The 16,164-nt window shown below is 37.7% G+C and overlaps 1 protein-coding gene across 1 annotated transcript in view; it reads left to right on the top strand.

Annotated features, from left to right (window-relative positions):
• Nucleotides 1-16,164, top strand: part of DOC2B (double C2 domain beta) — a 208,695-nt gene that overhangs the window by 66,495 nt on the left and 126,036 nt on the right. The window contains exon 2 of the mRNA XM_053454862.1: nucleotides 9,029-9,108. Coding sequence (XP_053310837.1) covers nucleotides 9,029-9,108 — 80 coding nt within the window. The remainder of the gene's footprint in view (nucleotides 1-9,028; nucleotides 9,109-16,164) is intronic.

The raw sequence follows: 16,164 nt of genomic DNA on the forward strand, positions 1-16,164 counted from the left end.
CTGTGCATAAAATAGATGGCCTGATGTGTCGTTTTAAACCAATTACTTGTTTTATCCGATTAGTGCAAAATGGCCTTTCTGCCATTAAAGAAAAACAAAATTAGCAATAATAGCTAATCAGATCTGTTGGGTGCATGCTTTGCAGCACGTACTTGGCCTCTCATTTATGTTGAAAATTACCAAGTGTTCAGAATATCCTCATGATCATTTTTGTATGCAGCCCAAGTGATTAATGTTCTATACATACATACATACATGTTGGTGTTTTAGCCTTTTGGCTACTTGCTAATTGTTAAAATGCAACATGATGATGATGATGATGAATGAAAGTACCCAGGGGGTGATTTTTTTTAAAATTATTTTTGACAGGAACATATTTTTGTTAGCTGGGCTAGAGGCATTGCTAATTCATTTATATAAACTGTTTTGGTAAGTTAAAATTTTAGCAGTTATATTGAAGGAACACTTAAGATCTCCTTTTGCTATAAAATGTTGTTTTTTTTTACATGAAGTCACAGAAATATAAAAAAATGTGGTAAAAAAAACACCATTGCAGAAAAAATGTGCCTCATATATCAAATTAGCTGGTACTGTTAGCAAACCTTAAACACAATTTTAGAGCTACAGGATAATAATAGAAATACATTTAATGTATTACATTTAATGTGTTACAGCTTACAATATAAACGTATGTTTAACCTATTAAGGACTGAAGGTTTTTTCACTTTTGTTATCTTTGTCCATCTAAAAACAAAAATTAATTTAGAAAAGCCATTCACAAATAAATGTACTGTAAATAAATGTAGTGTAATAATAATATGTGAAATAAACGGTGTCAATAATATTTGCAGACCATATAGATAAAGAAAGAAAAAATGGGCTTAAATAAAAAATAGATAGCAACCAACAATTAAAGCAAAGCAGATGGTCTTGATGATAATAGACTCTCCACAAAATAGGGAAAACCTATAAAGACACAAAAAAACCTCAAACAGACAGCGATAAAGTAACTATAAAAATAGGACGCGTTTCGTGGAAAGCACTTCTTCAGCTGGAAAAATTGCAAGGTTTTTTTGGCGCCTGCCTGGCCAGGCACAGCTTACCTAGTGGTGAGTTTAATTATTACTATCTTTATTTTTATGTTTATTGCCCTGTTTTTCTCCTGTTGATATATTAACCCCTGGTGGGGCAGATAGAATTTTATCGGGACCTATTATATGTGTGCATTTTTATAATATGTTTTTTTTACTTATTTTTTGATTTTTGTAATATTTGGTTTATCGTATTTATAAAGTACTTTAATATACATTCTTTGTTAGTGGAGTTAACGGGAGATAAACCTTATAATTCCCAAACAAAAAGAGACATTTTTGATTACACACAATTCACCTTGTTTATAAGTGTGCCTACACTACAGGCACAGAATACGTTAAACTGAAATTGATCACTGACCATGAGATTTCCGTGACAAACATAACCATTCTGGGCTTTCGCTTTAATTTATGGCTGGTTGAAACACAGCAACAAGTCTTTCTTTGGGTGATGAAAACAGAATGATTCATTGCCTCAAACCATGCCTAGAATGCTCAAACTAAGGCAGCCACAAAGAAACATGCCTCAGGGGAACAAACTAACCTCTGCAAAGTACCACGGGCCATTTCTTTTGCCTGAAACTTTTTACAGTTATCTATGCTCTTTTTTGGTTTGAGGCAAAATAATAAAGAACTCGAATCGTTTCAGCAAGCTTTAGAAGGAGGAAAATACATCATCTAATTTTTTTTACAAAGTAAAATGGATTTAACACCATCCTAACGGAATGACAAGGTTTACTGTCTTGTAACCATTTTACAATCTGCATTAACCAGTTAATGGTTCTAAACATGTAGATATAGGAGGTGACTAGCACCATGCATCTAAAATAGGTTTGGATGTTTGTCCTCATTCAGACCAAAAATATATCCACTCATTATAGCTGACAGGCCATGTCTTGGTTGTGATATAGTCTAATAATTGAGAGATAACACAGTTTCCAGATCACATACTGATGACAAAGGTTTTGTCATTAGCAACTGGTATTTTGCAGTGTGACCTAATGGCTTAATAATAATCTTAGGAGTGATCTATCCTGTAATAAACAAGCAGAACACATTTGACAGACAGCATTCTTAATGAGCAATGTATATCCTGATAGATATTTCATAAAAAGCCCATAAAAGGCACATAAATGATCTAGTCAGGGTGTAAATGCTCCCTAAAGACATTGTTAGTCTAAACCTCCTAGTGGCTATATATAGAATTATCTTCTGATTAGGTGCAAACTTTGGAAAAAAAATGCCATGCTTACTGCTGACCTTACTAAACATTAAACAAATGTTCTATGTGAAAAACATGTGTATGAGAACCTAATTTTCACGTGAAGAAGTGAATAAATTGATAAATATAAATGTAAATAAACAGTACTTTCCAAATGACCGCAGCCACCGTAAAACACTCCTCCTCATGGTGTAGAAATATAATTCACCAAACCATTGGAGCGCATGTACATAAGGGAAAAAATAAAAAAAACTATAATAGTGCAATATGTTAAAACCACATTGTGTGATGTGTGATATGAAATTCATTCACAAACAAACTTGGTAAATCGGACCCATCAGAGAATTCAGTTAAAATTTCTTTTTAATGGCTTCTTAAAATCTGCACGAAAATGGACTACAATGGTGCAGTATCTTTGGATAGAATGCTTTAAGAAATCAGGATGCACTTACAGTTGGTAGTGGCACAACATGGAGAGCTGTGCATCAACGTTTCAAATATTAAATAGTCTTCACAGGGCCGGCCGAAGACTTAACACCGCCTGGGGCGAAGTTTAAAATGCTGCCCCCCCCTGCCGACGCCGGGGGGGCGGCGGCATTTTAAACTTCGCCGACGCCATTATCTACCCCCGCCCCCCCTCCCCGGTACTTACCTTTAAACAGTCCTGCGGCGAGTCTCCCTGCTCTGCCACGGTGCCGGCTTGTAATGCTGAGCGCCGGAAATTCACGTCACTTCCGGCGCTCTGCATTACAAGGCGGCACCGGGACCGAACAGGGAGACTCGCCGCAGAGGAGAGAGAGAGGGGCGCCGAGCGGGTAAGCGAAAACCACTCGGTGCCCCGTCTCTCTCTCCTCCGCTTCAAAAAAAACGCTTGGGGCGGCAAAGTGCCGCCCCTTCTAAAGTGTCGGCTCCATTGTAGGCCCGGCCCTGAGTCTTCAAGTCTAGTGTCTTTCTCTATGCGTTTCACCAATTTTCTATGGCTTCCACAGGAGAATTGTCACTGGTAATTAAAGAGAAACTGTGTCACAAAGCACAGCTCTTTGGCAATGCAGGACAACAAAATGCGTATAGTCAACAAAATTAAATTTCACTCTAAACTTAGCGCTTACTCATAAGCTAGCAGCTTAAATGAGTAAGCGATATGTTCAGCGCGAAACACGTTAAGCAATCAGTTGGATTCTTCATGTTATTTAATAAATGATTTAGTATTGTGATACTACTTACATCTGGATTGTGGAACCTGTTTTCCTTTCTGTACCTCGGTCCTAAGGCTTTCTGCCACTGCTAAGCTGATGGCACTGCTGGACATTTTTCGATTGCAAAGAGAAGCATAACGTGTCTTTCATTTGCTGCACTATGTTTCCTTGGCCAAGCACTGCATCTATGATCCTCAACATTACCTGTTTACTTGTGCTCCTTCACAACAGCTTGGGCAGAACATCTGGAAACCCTTGTCTGCCTTGACATTTCTGCCTGGAAGAGACCATGCTGATTCAGTATAACTACCTTGTGTCTTGTTGCTGTGCTCAGTCTTGCCATGGTGAATGACTTTTGACATTAAACTGTCTTCTACAAACTTACCTTGTCAGTGATTTTGGCTGTTCCTCATACATTTTTTTTCTTCCTACACAGCTGCTTCTGTTCAACCTACATATTAAATTGACGATCATTATCACCTGTTTGATATATTTGTTTAATCATACATCAAATTATATACTTACAAAATCTCTGACTTTGTGTAAGTATACCCAGAAGACTTGATGCTTTTTGAAGGCAGTGGGTGGTTACATCAAATATTGATTTTACTTCTGTTCACTCACTATAGACTATTAACATGTCTTCTTCTGAAAGCTTTGTTACTTAACAGAATTTTCTCACACCTGCCTAAACAAGTGCACAGTACTGTATGTTTAATGATGTGCAAGTATAGTTTTTTTCCAATTTGCATTTATGCGTCAGTTGGATCATTTGCACTGCATATTTCAGGTCATGGGCACAATGTGTGAAGTAGGGTTGGTTATTTATTAAATCTAATTTCCTGACTTCCAGAGTATTTGTGTGAAACATATTTGTCAGAGCTCACGCCAGATCCTCTTCTGGTGTCTTCTGTGGCATGCACGCAACTTCGTCCCTTTCCATGTAGACTCTCACATCTGGTATCTGTTATGGTATTTCCATGCTTCGCTGTATGTGCAGCTTGGCACTGCAACATTATTGTCGTATACAAGTTTTGGTAACCCTACTAAATCTGACTTTCTCTCTACTTCCTTGCCTGTGTAGTCAGCCTTGTTGGTGATGTTTAGGGTGCATTTAATCTGATATTGTTTCACTGGTATTCGAACATGGCTTGTTCTCTGATCTTGGACATACTTCTTATGCTTTGATCCTTTAACCAGTTTTTAAAATCTGATTAAGGATTGCCCTGGCTGTCAGTGTACCTGGAGGCCTGTCTGAAGCTCAACTGTAAGAGGCAGACAAACCTACGTTAGTTGTTCCCTAGTCACCTCAGAGCAAGGATCATATCATTGAGGTAGTATGTTACAGTACGTAAATTAGATTTGTGCAAATGGACCAAAAACAATTGAAACACATTTTTAGTTTTGTTTTTGGTTCATTTGTTTTCAGACAACAAATTTTGGAGGGTATTTTTTCACGCTTTTTCAAATTTTCTCTCTCACTTTCTCACACTCTCTGTCCCCTTGATGTGCTCATCCCTGTAGAGTACTACACCAGGGAAGAGAAAAAGAAAAAGGGAAGAGAAAAATATTTGAGGTTGTTGGCTCCTCATCAGTCTGGTTGCAGCTTGCTGTCCAGGGGTTAATAGGGAGGAGGTTTAATTGCACCTCCCCCAACACATTAATAAGGTTTTGGTAGCAGTATAGACTGCTTTGTGTGCCCACTATGTAGGAGGTGAGAGTAGGTTCTCACCCTATTGAGAGTGTGCCTTGACGTGGCAGGTGGTCTTAATTATGCTTTGGCCAATTCATATAACCAAAACCTCTCATTTATATTATGTTTATATATTTGTTGCCAACTTTATTAGGGGAAGAAGCACAGACAGTTTTTGTTTTTTGTATACATGAGTACTACACCAGGCCAGAAAAAAATCAGATGGGTCTGCAGAGAAAGAGAAGTACAGAAATGCCCTGTCTGCATTATTCTGGACTGGTGTACTACTTTCACCACAGGAAGTAGCCTAACCCCCCATTCATCCAGTTGGGGGAGAGGGTGAGCTCTGAGGACCTACCCTGTTGCTGAAGTACTTCACCAGGCCACAGTAATGCAGACAGATCCACAGAAAGAAAGATGTGCTGATCCATCTGTATTATTCTGGCCTGGTGTAGTACTTCTACAACAGGGCCAAGGCTTGGTGCACAACCACTCCACCATTCTTCCAATCAGGGGAGAGGGTGTGCACCGGAGACGACAGAGGAAACAAAGAACAAGATGTGGAGCAAAGGAGAAAAAGAGACACAGAGAAGGTAGGGAGATATTGGCAGAGAGCATGTAAGAGAGTGAGAGCATATGAGAAAGAGTGAGTAATTGAGAGAGCATGTGAGAGTGAAAAAATGTAAATGAAAATTCAGAGCTCTCTGTTTTGTATTCATTTGTTTTGTTAGGGCCCCGTCGTTTTTGAACATTTGTACAAATTGATTAATTTAACAAAATTAATTAAATCCACATGAATCCAGGTGCCAAGTCTAAAATATATATATATATTTTAATCTGCGAGATTAAATGCAAAAAATATATTTTGTTTTTCCATCATAACATAGATTTGCCCTTTGTTCAAGGTCAGAAAAAAATAAGAGAATTCATTTTTCTGAACTACATTGACAGCAATTCAACCGGCTGGCCTTGCCTTGTAGAACGATCAAACATTCAAACATTCTATGGTACGACCGCATAGAACATGCCATATTGAAACTATAGAAAACATTTTTTAAAGTGATTCAATGAGAGTCAAAGAACGAATTATATATACTACACATGCAGAGCCACGCAAAAAAGAAACCCAACAAGGACGCTTAACTGTTTCAATTCTGGCACATGATGTACCATAACATATAAACCGCTACACTTCTTAAATGTTACCAAGCGTGCTCAAACTTTACTTACAAGTCCCATCACAATTGTCAAATGCACCACATAAATTCTCAGTCCCAATTCCTCAGCCAATCCTTGTCAGTCACCAATCACACTATTCACATAAAAGTGTAAAATATGTAAAAAGGAAAAAAATGAAGTTTGTTAATGTCTATGGATGCAGTGTTTGAGGTGTATTGTGTGTAATTTACTGTGCAGGGCTGTCTATACCCACTGTCAAATACCTTGGTTCCCTAAGTTCAAGTCCTTAGCCCTGTGTTGTGGTGGAACCCACATCCATGCACAGGCAAGGGCTAATGGTTTTGCACAAGCTTATATAGGTTATTTGGAAAAGTTGTCACACTCTCTTTGGCATTTGATGTGGCAACAGTGCAATCCAATGTCTTTTTGTCTTTTTCTTTTGATCTAAATGCTAGTTAAGTTGTTTTGTTGTTCATTGTGGTGTTATTAAGTGATATGCTCGCTTACTTTCTTTTCATATGGAGGTTGTATATTTAAACAAGAAACTAATTAGGGGACCTTTCAGTATTTTTAAAATTTCTTTGAAACATTAAAAAGGATCTTTCTTAATAATCTGGATACATTTTGTTGCATGTGTTTCTTCATTAGTACCCATATTAAATAAATCAAACCCATTACACTAAGTTTGGAAAATGTTAATTTGTGGTGATGAACACATAATCAGATGATTAAATCGGACAAGCAAATACCTAGAATTGTTTTGAATCTTACAATAAAGGACATTCACATTTAGTAGCAAGGCTGACGTAGATAATTTATGAAAACCACATACATACACCATCACATAAAATACATTTTATATTGTAGAAATTATTAGGAAGCAATGGGAACCATTCTGATTTCAGATTTAATTATATATTCATATTATAATATACATACAGTCATTACTAGACATGCACAGTCTCAGACAATTAACCTCTTCATTACCAGAAATGAGCATCTTAGGACAATTAACCCCTCCATTACCAGACATGAGCAGTCTCAAACAATTAACCCCCTCAATTAGACTTAAGCAATCTGAGGCAATTAACCCCTCCATTACCAGGCATGAGCAGTCTCAGGCAAATAACCCCCTCTATTACCAGACATGAGCAGTCTCAGACAATTAAACTCCTCTTTTATCAGACTTTACACATTCACAGTGACACAAACAGACAGACACAATGACATACATACCGAGAAGCCTTGAGGACTATGTAAGACTATTGGAGCTCCCTGCACTGCAGGGTCCTATGCAATACTACCTAAAGGTTTTCTGGAGTAAGATGTACTAGAGTAAGCTATTCTGTTGGAGGACACTTAAATATTAAGCTGATTTTCTAATTCTCTGGAAAGCAATATTGATTATCCCAAAAATGTGTAATACAAATGTAAGCATCAAGATAAGACGCTCATACCCCCTATTCACCTCTGTTATACCACATCTGTAAAACTGTAATTGTTTAACTTCAAGATATCTAGATACAGCATCCAATTTTCTGGTGTTAGACCCAACCACGGAGCGAATATTGTTTGTAAGTGAAAGAGATATGCTGATGGATAGATAGAAGATTAGAAATGTCAGGCAGATCATGTTCTGACTATCAACTAAAGCTAGGAAATGTAGGCTGCATATGACTGCTTATGTTCTTTGGTAAATTATATATATGATTTTTCACATAAATCATACGTGCAATGCATATGGATTGTTCTCCATTCGTTATTTTGTACATGTTGTATTGTTTTAAATAAAGACTTGAAGAAGGTTAATTTACTCTTTGGCACCCAGCACTGATAGCAATAACAAAAAAATGCATCTTAATATGATGTATTTATATGTTTACATGATGTAACCCCTGTTCCTTATTACATTTTTTTCACATTTGGATTCCAATTGCCCAATTATCACCTTTTTAGGGTTTATTCCCAAGCAGGTATTTGTATGTGTGTATTAACTGTAGTAGTATGAAAAGCCAACCCTGGCACAGATCTCTAGGCAAGGCATGGTGGAAGTCAGTGCAGCCAATAACATAGCCATCTATTAGAATTTTCACATTTCGGCACATTTGCCAAATACCAAAATATGATGTAACGTCCCTGAGCTCAGCATCAGGAGGCATTTAAACTGCAAAGGAGGAATCAATAGTGTTGAAGTCTGTGCTGGTGGCTGCCCAGACCTCCGCTGTGACTAAGGATTGCACTACCTTTAGTGCATTAATTTCTCAACTAGGTACAGAACCACTTTTAATACCAAACTGGGCTTCATTATTATCGCCTTGAATTCACGAAAGCAGTAGGAAATTGATATCAGGTTATTTAGACTCATTTTTTCCAGTTTTCATGGGGATCGTTTCTTTACAGCACTTTCACAGAGCTCCTATAAATAATTTACTGTGTTTATTTTTCCTGTGAGTTTTAGAAAGCCATTCTGTATTCATATTTCAGTGGCTGTCGATCTGAGCTTGACATCTTTTTTCAAAATCCTGTGTAGCTGCTTTCGTTTCCAGACAGATCTGTTCTTGCCAAGTGCGTTTGTTTTATGTACACTATTAAGTACAAAATAATAGTTTTGTGGCCAAAGATAATTATGTTTTCTTGTCTTTCTCAGCCACCCTGGGGACACTGGATTTTAGCTTGCTGTACGATCAAGAAAACAATGCTCTGCACTGCACAATCAATAAAGCCAAGGTAGGTTTACATTCAGCATTAATTATTAGCTATCCCTAGGACAGAGGCCTCAATTAACCCTCACACAAAGCTTACTGCAGGAAATGGATGTAACATGTAATGCAGCTAGGCTGTTGCCTTGATGTTTGTACAGTGTCACATGTCACATAGAATTCTCGGATTTAGCTTTCCTCTTTTTTACAATAATTTTTTTCCTTCTATCATATCTTAATATGATCTGTAATGTGATGATGTGATTTTAATATTGTTATAATGCTGTTTATATAGGGTAGGGTTTATTACTAGAGTCACCATGGCAACCTAGAAGACAAGGCCTTGATCCATGCATTTCCCATTCTATATTTGTCTCTGTCAATGATATATGACAAGCTTGAGACCTTACAGAGACAGATGGTAAGTGCTCTATATGCACAATAAATCTCTGATCGGCTATACAATGAAATAATGTCTTTTGTGCAGTACTGCCACCTTGGGAGGGCAAGCACTTGTAGTTCATTGGTACCAACTATGAAAATTTCATGTTTGTTTATGTTAGTTTTGTATTCTCTGTTAGCAGTCCAGATGAATTTTGGTAAACCAGCACATGGTAAATCAGCACAGCAATCACTAGAATATTGTCTATCGAAATAAAAACCACAATTACTTAGCAGTGTCAATCTATCGAACTAGTCCTAGGGCATATTATGTTGGATTCAAAGCAGGAGCTAAATCTATTACAACTATTGATAGAAATATAAAAAAGAGAGAGAGTTTTCATTTCATTTTTAGAATCTATGGGTGTATAACAGTTCAATTAGATGTCATAGCTTAATCTCCAGCATTGAATCTATTGAGTAATCTGAGTATTTTTCTCCAGATCATTAGAATCCAAATCTGGAATTCCCAAAGCTACTTTAAATTCTACCCTCTTTATCTACATACCACAAGTCTACATTCCAGTCAATTAGTTTTACTGGAAATAACAATGGTATTAATATCTTAATTACAGCATTGTCTGTGACTGTTGTGTGGACTTCCATCGTATGTACAAAAACCCCCTTTGTTTACAAGCTAACTTCTTTTGTGCAAAGCTGTCCTGACTCTTGTGTAGGGGGGCAGCTTGGCCAACAATTAAAACTTTTCTAGTCCCCTCAATCTTACTGACTGGTGGTTCCACTTGTACAATTTCAACACAATCTTTTATGACACCCTTTTTTCTTGCGCCTCATGTAGTTCATATGTTCATGTGATGATTCTTACCTAGAGTTGTTTTCGGCACGTTCCCAGTGGCTTACAAAATATGATTGCATCTATATGCATAATAAAGACGATTCCATATGGGCAACTAGTGGTATCACATCAATTAGTCTGCCTTGCTTCTGTTTTTCATCACAATTTTATCATGTCTCATGCATACTGCATATCATGCATTTTCTGATTTTTCCATTAAGGAAGAGGGCTCAATTTCCTTTTAGTGGGAACAAAAGTATCATCCATATATCACTAGATATATGCCCAAAAAGTTACACACCAACTAAACAAGTATCATAATGTATTAATTAATACATTCACTCTCTTTAATGTATCTTCTTGAGGAAACTTACCATCAGGGAAATGCTCAAACACATCATCATCAACAACAACAACAATACATCAGTATAATTAACCGTAATATTATGGCTTTTTCCTCAAGGGTATCACCTGCGCTGTTGATACATGCCTCTCATGCTTCAGTCGTCTTCTAAACACGTACTAAACACCCCCAATGCAATCTTCAAAACATTTTCCAGAAAGCACTGGAAGCCTACCCATGTCACACAAAGGCAAGTACTACAAAGCTTCCAGGGCTCAGGCCCCATGCCAATATCTTTTTATAAAGAATAAATTATCCTTCTGTCATTTGCTAAATCAGGGTGATGCAACTCTTTCTTATACCTTGATGCAGCTGAGGCCATTTAAATAGCTGAAATGGCATTGAAAGTATTTAGCACTTGTATAAATACAAACCACTCTCGGTAGGACATATCTTTGGATCTAGAGGACCACTGAATGTACTGGATAATCCAAATTTGAATCTACTGCCAAACTAAATTAGTCTATTGGTCCACATAATTATATAGTTGGAGCCACCTTTCATATATTTTATTTTGCTCTCTAAAGGCATAACATCAATCTTGGGTATAATACGCAATTTACCCCTCTTTCAAGTGTGCTGAAAAAGGGGTGCATATTATACTTAAGTTCATACTTCTTGCAATATGCTGCATGATTGCTCCCATGAGAATGATCGTGCAGGGCTAACCACATGATCATATAGCAGTTGCGATAGGCAGGGTATTTCCCACCTCAGCATTGTTCGTGGCTTGGTCCCACAACTATTTTCAACTAGTCCTGACCCTCTCCTGCTACACAATCCCTCCATGAGAGCGATTGTGCAGTGTTAACACCTTCAGTGCTACATTATGTAGCTTCTGTGAAACGATCTAAAGTGCAATCAATCCTGTGCTTCTATGGAACACCAGCATTTATATAGTAAGAAAAATAACAAAAAGTAAGAAAAATAAAAACAAAACGTGTCTTCAACAGCACTGCCCTGGAAGTCAAAAGTGCTTTCTTGTCAGATGCTTCAGACTCTGCAGCAGTTTCCAACCTGGACTGGAATGTTGATGAGAGGGTCACTCCTATTGGTCAATAGTGATCTGATCGTTATGACAGACACTGGATGACCCCTCCCAACAATGACCTCTATCAGAGAGAGAGAGGTCATCCAGGTCATACAATCAAAAAGAAAAAACATTTTTATTACATAATCAATTACTATTTGATATCTGCTCAGTGACGTTTTAGGTCACTGGTTATTTATCAGATTCACTGATCAATGTCAGTGGTCTAAACTTGTCACTTACGAATGATCTGCTAATTTTTTCTTTTTCACAATTAACCCAATTAATGCTATCTGTTCAATGATTAATGACTCTTTAAGACATTGATCATTGATCAGTCTCACTAACATCACTCAGTGACCTAATTTGATAGGTGCAACACAAGTTGTTCATTTTCTTCCACAAAATTAAGTTTAAAACTATACCTGTGTATTTTACACAGGTGTGTGTTATACCTGGGATTTTAATTTTACCTTTTAGGCTTAGGCTAGGTTTCCACTTGTTTTTTTTTGCTAAAAACGCCCATAAAAACACCAATTCAGCCACATGGCGTTTTTTGTGTGAAAAAACGCTGCAGCCAGATGTTAGCTGTTCTTCAATAGGAAATCGCACAATGCCATATCCACTTGGCGTTTTTCTGTTTGGCGTTTTTTCCGTCCTCTTTGGCGTTTTTCAGCTTTTTTGGGCTCTGTGGCAGTTTTTCAAAATCGCAGCATGTTGACACTCTGGCGTTTTTTGCAAGGAAATCTTGGCGTTTTTCTCCAATAGAAGTCTATGGGAGAGAAAAAAGGCCATGAAAAAGCCATGTGGGTTTATTGCCTTGGCGTTTTTTATGGCGTTTTTTTCCACAGTTACAATGCAGCGAATGGATCCAGTATCTGTGTGTCCTACAAGAAATAGGCTGGAAACAAACAGTTTCACACAAAACAAAGTTCATATTGAATTTTACACCATTTGGAACAAACATGCCATTACAAACAAACATACCCGACTGGACCCCGCGTGCCAAAAGCAACAGCAAACAATTTGCACCATCATTTGGGGCCAATCTTCCTAGAGGAGCAGACATTCGGAATAAAGCATGTCTTAACAACCACAGAAAAGAGACAAAAGGGTCCGCCGGGGCGTTTAAGTAGAACTCTACCAAAGAAATGACATCAGGAGGGGTCAGATACTTGCCATTTATCCGAATCCCTTTTATCTGGGTGAAACTTCTAACTTGTAAAGGCTGGAAAAACTGCCTAAGGTCAAAAAAAGCAATTTCCACAGAAAGGCTAAAACGCCAGAAAAAACTCCAGAAAAAATGCCAAAACGCAGGTAAATGCAGTGGCAGTTTTCTTGGCGTTTTTCCTGGCGTTTTTCATCAAGAAAAAAACGCAGGACGAAAACCCAAGTGGAAACCTAGCCTTATGTTTATGCTTACTGCTTGCTCTGAACATCTATTGCAATGTTCCTACCATTACTATAGGATTTTACTAATTGATATGTTACAAACAATTGGTATAATTCTGGACAAACATGATAAGAGTTAGTCCAGCTGCACCCACGTATACGGTATTTGTAGACTTGAAGTGCGATTGGCCTTCCATGTTTTGTCAAAGCACAACTGTACAAGAAACAGAAGATTAGAACGAAAATAGAACATTTTAGACCCTAGAAACACACTTGTTTCATAAAATTTTCCGACTGAATAAGTTAATCATATAAATACCTCTATTTTTTATGTCCCATAGCTCATTTGCAGGTTCAGGGTGTAAATTTTACAAATGGTATATTGTTTTCTGGGTGGAAAACAATGGTTACAGCACAAAAGCCAAATAAATCTTTCATAAATTTAAACCAAATATGTACATTTTGGCTGAAGAATATACTCAAGAATATAAACAAGGAAAAGAAATAAGCGCACACTTGAATTTCACTCTAATTCTGGATATTCATTTTTAATACGATAATGAATACGTTAAATAAGATTTTTAGTGCTTAGTTTATGAACAAATACAGTAATTTCCCATCATATGGTGCTAATTGGGTAATTTAAGGACATATATATATATTGTTACACTCTTTGCTATGGGCTATTAAAGTTAATTTTGCATCCCCTTGCTATACTAGTTGGCAGGCCATCAGGGGGTACGACTGGTCCTAATGCACTGGGCCCGGCTCTGCTAAGAGAGCAGGGAGGGCAGTCCCTGCTTGGCTGCAGGGAGGCCAGGCACCCCTGTTCGGGTCAGTGTGTGTCTGTTGTGGTATGGTGTTAGAGTGTGTAAGTGTATGGTGTGTATAGGTGGGCCTTGGTGAAATACAGCACCAAGATGCCAATAACCCTAGCCTTGCCCCTGTTCTTATAAGGTGTGCTTATGGGAGGGTCTTAAGGTGGAGTGATATGAGAAGCACTGGGTGAGACAGTGGGATGGACATAGGGAGAGCTGATGGGAGAGGCATGGGGGCCCAGGCATTAAGCATGTACTGGGCACCAAGATTTAAGATGGCAGCTCTGTTTATTAGGTAAGCAAAAATAATTCCTCAAAGCATCTGAGTAACAGCAGCCTACTGTTCTAACATTAAAACCAATCAGGCATGTTTCCTTGTTTTTTTTTTAGCCCCTTCAATGTCTGGGGAACATATTCGCTTTTGTCTATTCATGAATATTGAGAAGTTTTTATTAAACACATGAAAAACTCACCTATTTCTGTGCTAACTGTGGAAAATGTACACAACAACCACTCCTGGAAGTCCACATTATGAATCAAAAACACCCTAAAAAATCACTAAAGCAACGATGATAAACAAAGAAACAAGAGAACAGAACACATAAGAAGCAGTTACTGCTGTGACTGTCGATGACTCTATGCACGCAAATTACATTTTGGGACAACTATGATGAACTTGCTTTGCACAGCTCATTGACTCTGTTATGTTTTTAAGAGAAGGTACCTTTTAATTTCCCCTTAAGCAAATACAGAGTAAAGGTAGAGAAACATGTATAGCATCATTGTTTTAAAGGGCCAATGTTCTGTTCAATAATGAGCTAGAATCAAATTCTAGCTTTTTATAAGAAATACGTTTTGCGACATTTTCAGTGTTATTTACAGTTTAAGTTAAAAACAGCAGGATGTTCTCAGCAGAACGCCATGTACCGTACAGACATGGTACAAGATAAGCCTATCTAGTCATCCAGTTTAGAGTTCTGGAGAGGTCGATTTCCAAGTTTAAAATGATCAGTTTTGTCTTTTACAAATGTGGATTCCTGCAAAGAAACTGTTAAACCTCATTATGTTTTGTGCTTCTTGTTGAACGCTACAATCAATAGGTCTTTAATCACAGATGTTGTTAGGGCTGGTGCTGATCATGGATTATGTTTTTCAGCTGTAACTTAGTGCATATTTGCTTCATTAAGTGCAACTAATTGTATTAGTTCTCAGGCTTATCTAAGAAGCTTCCCACTGTAGAAAACCCACCTGGGAACAAGTAATGGTGGGTTTCTTGCTTTTTATTTTTCACTGTTAATTTACACTTAATGCATTTTGTCAAAAAATTTAAATAGGACGTTTCCAGCATTAATTACACAACTCTGGGTCATTATTTATTGTAGGCGCATAATTGATATAGTATACATTTCTGTTTGCATGAAAATGATCAATTGTTGTAATGTTACGTGATCATGCATGTAGCTTCACGTTTTATTTCCATCTTACCTGCTCTCCTTGTCACCATACCCAAAATTTTAGGTTCCCACCGATTTCCCCATTCTGTTGGTTGCTATGGTGATTAGACAGTATATGGAATCAGTTTTCAAATTCTGCATGGTAATTACTATTTTCAGAATTTTCTTTGAAATGGCAAAAACACGGCGAAGGGTTTTATGTTGGCAATGGTTTGCTGCTATTAGATCCATAGTGTTTATTTTTTGTTTTTACATCCCATTTAACTGGAAATGTTGCATATCTCGTGTTGGTTAACATTTGCTTCCTGCAATAGTAGTCCAGATTTTATTTACTGAAAAATTATGAGCAAAAAAATAAACCGTGCATAAATAGGTGGGTTAAATGGCTGTGTTTGCAAACGCCAGCTGTTTTGATGTTGAAGCTACAATTTTCTATGTTCCACTTGCATTTCTGGTAAACCACTAATAGATGATATCTGTGTTCAATTGCTGGCTCAGTTGGTACAGCTGGGCTATGTCTAATGAGGAATGCTATCATAATTTTCATAACTGTCCCACAACTCCCCCCCCCCCGAGTGAAGAGTGAATCGGACCAAGTCTGAGATTCTCAACATCTCTGTTTCCCCTGTTTTAGTCCCGTCGCTTGTGTCTAGCTTCCCCTTTCGGTGGTGTTCGGACCGTATGAGATATTTGGGGATTTGGCTGACTGCCGACCTTGCGCACCTTTACCGGGCTAATTTTGCACCGTTG

This window comes from Spea bombifrons, chromosome 2 (genome assembly GCF_027358695.1).
Source record: "Spea bombifrons isolate aSpeBom1 chromosome 2, aSpeBom1.2.pri, whole genome shotgun sequence".
Lineage (NCBI taxonomy): Eukaryota > Metazoa > Chordata > Amphibia > Anura > Pelobatidae > Spea > Spea bombifrons.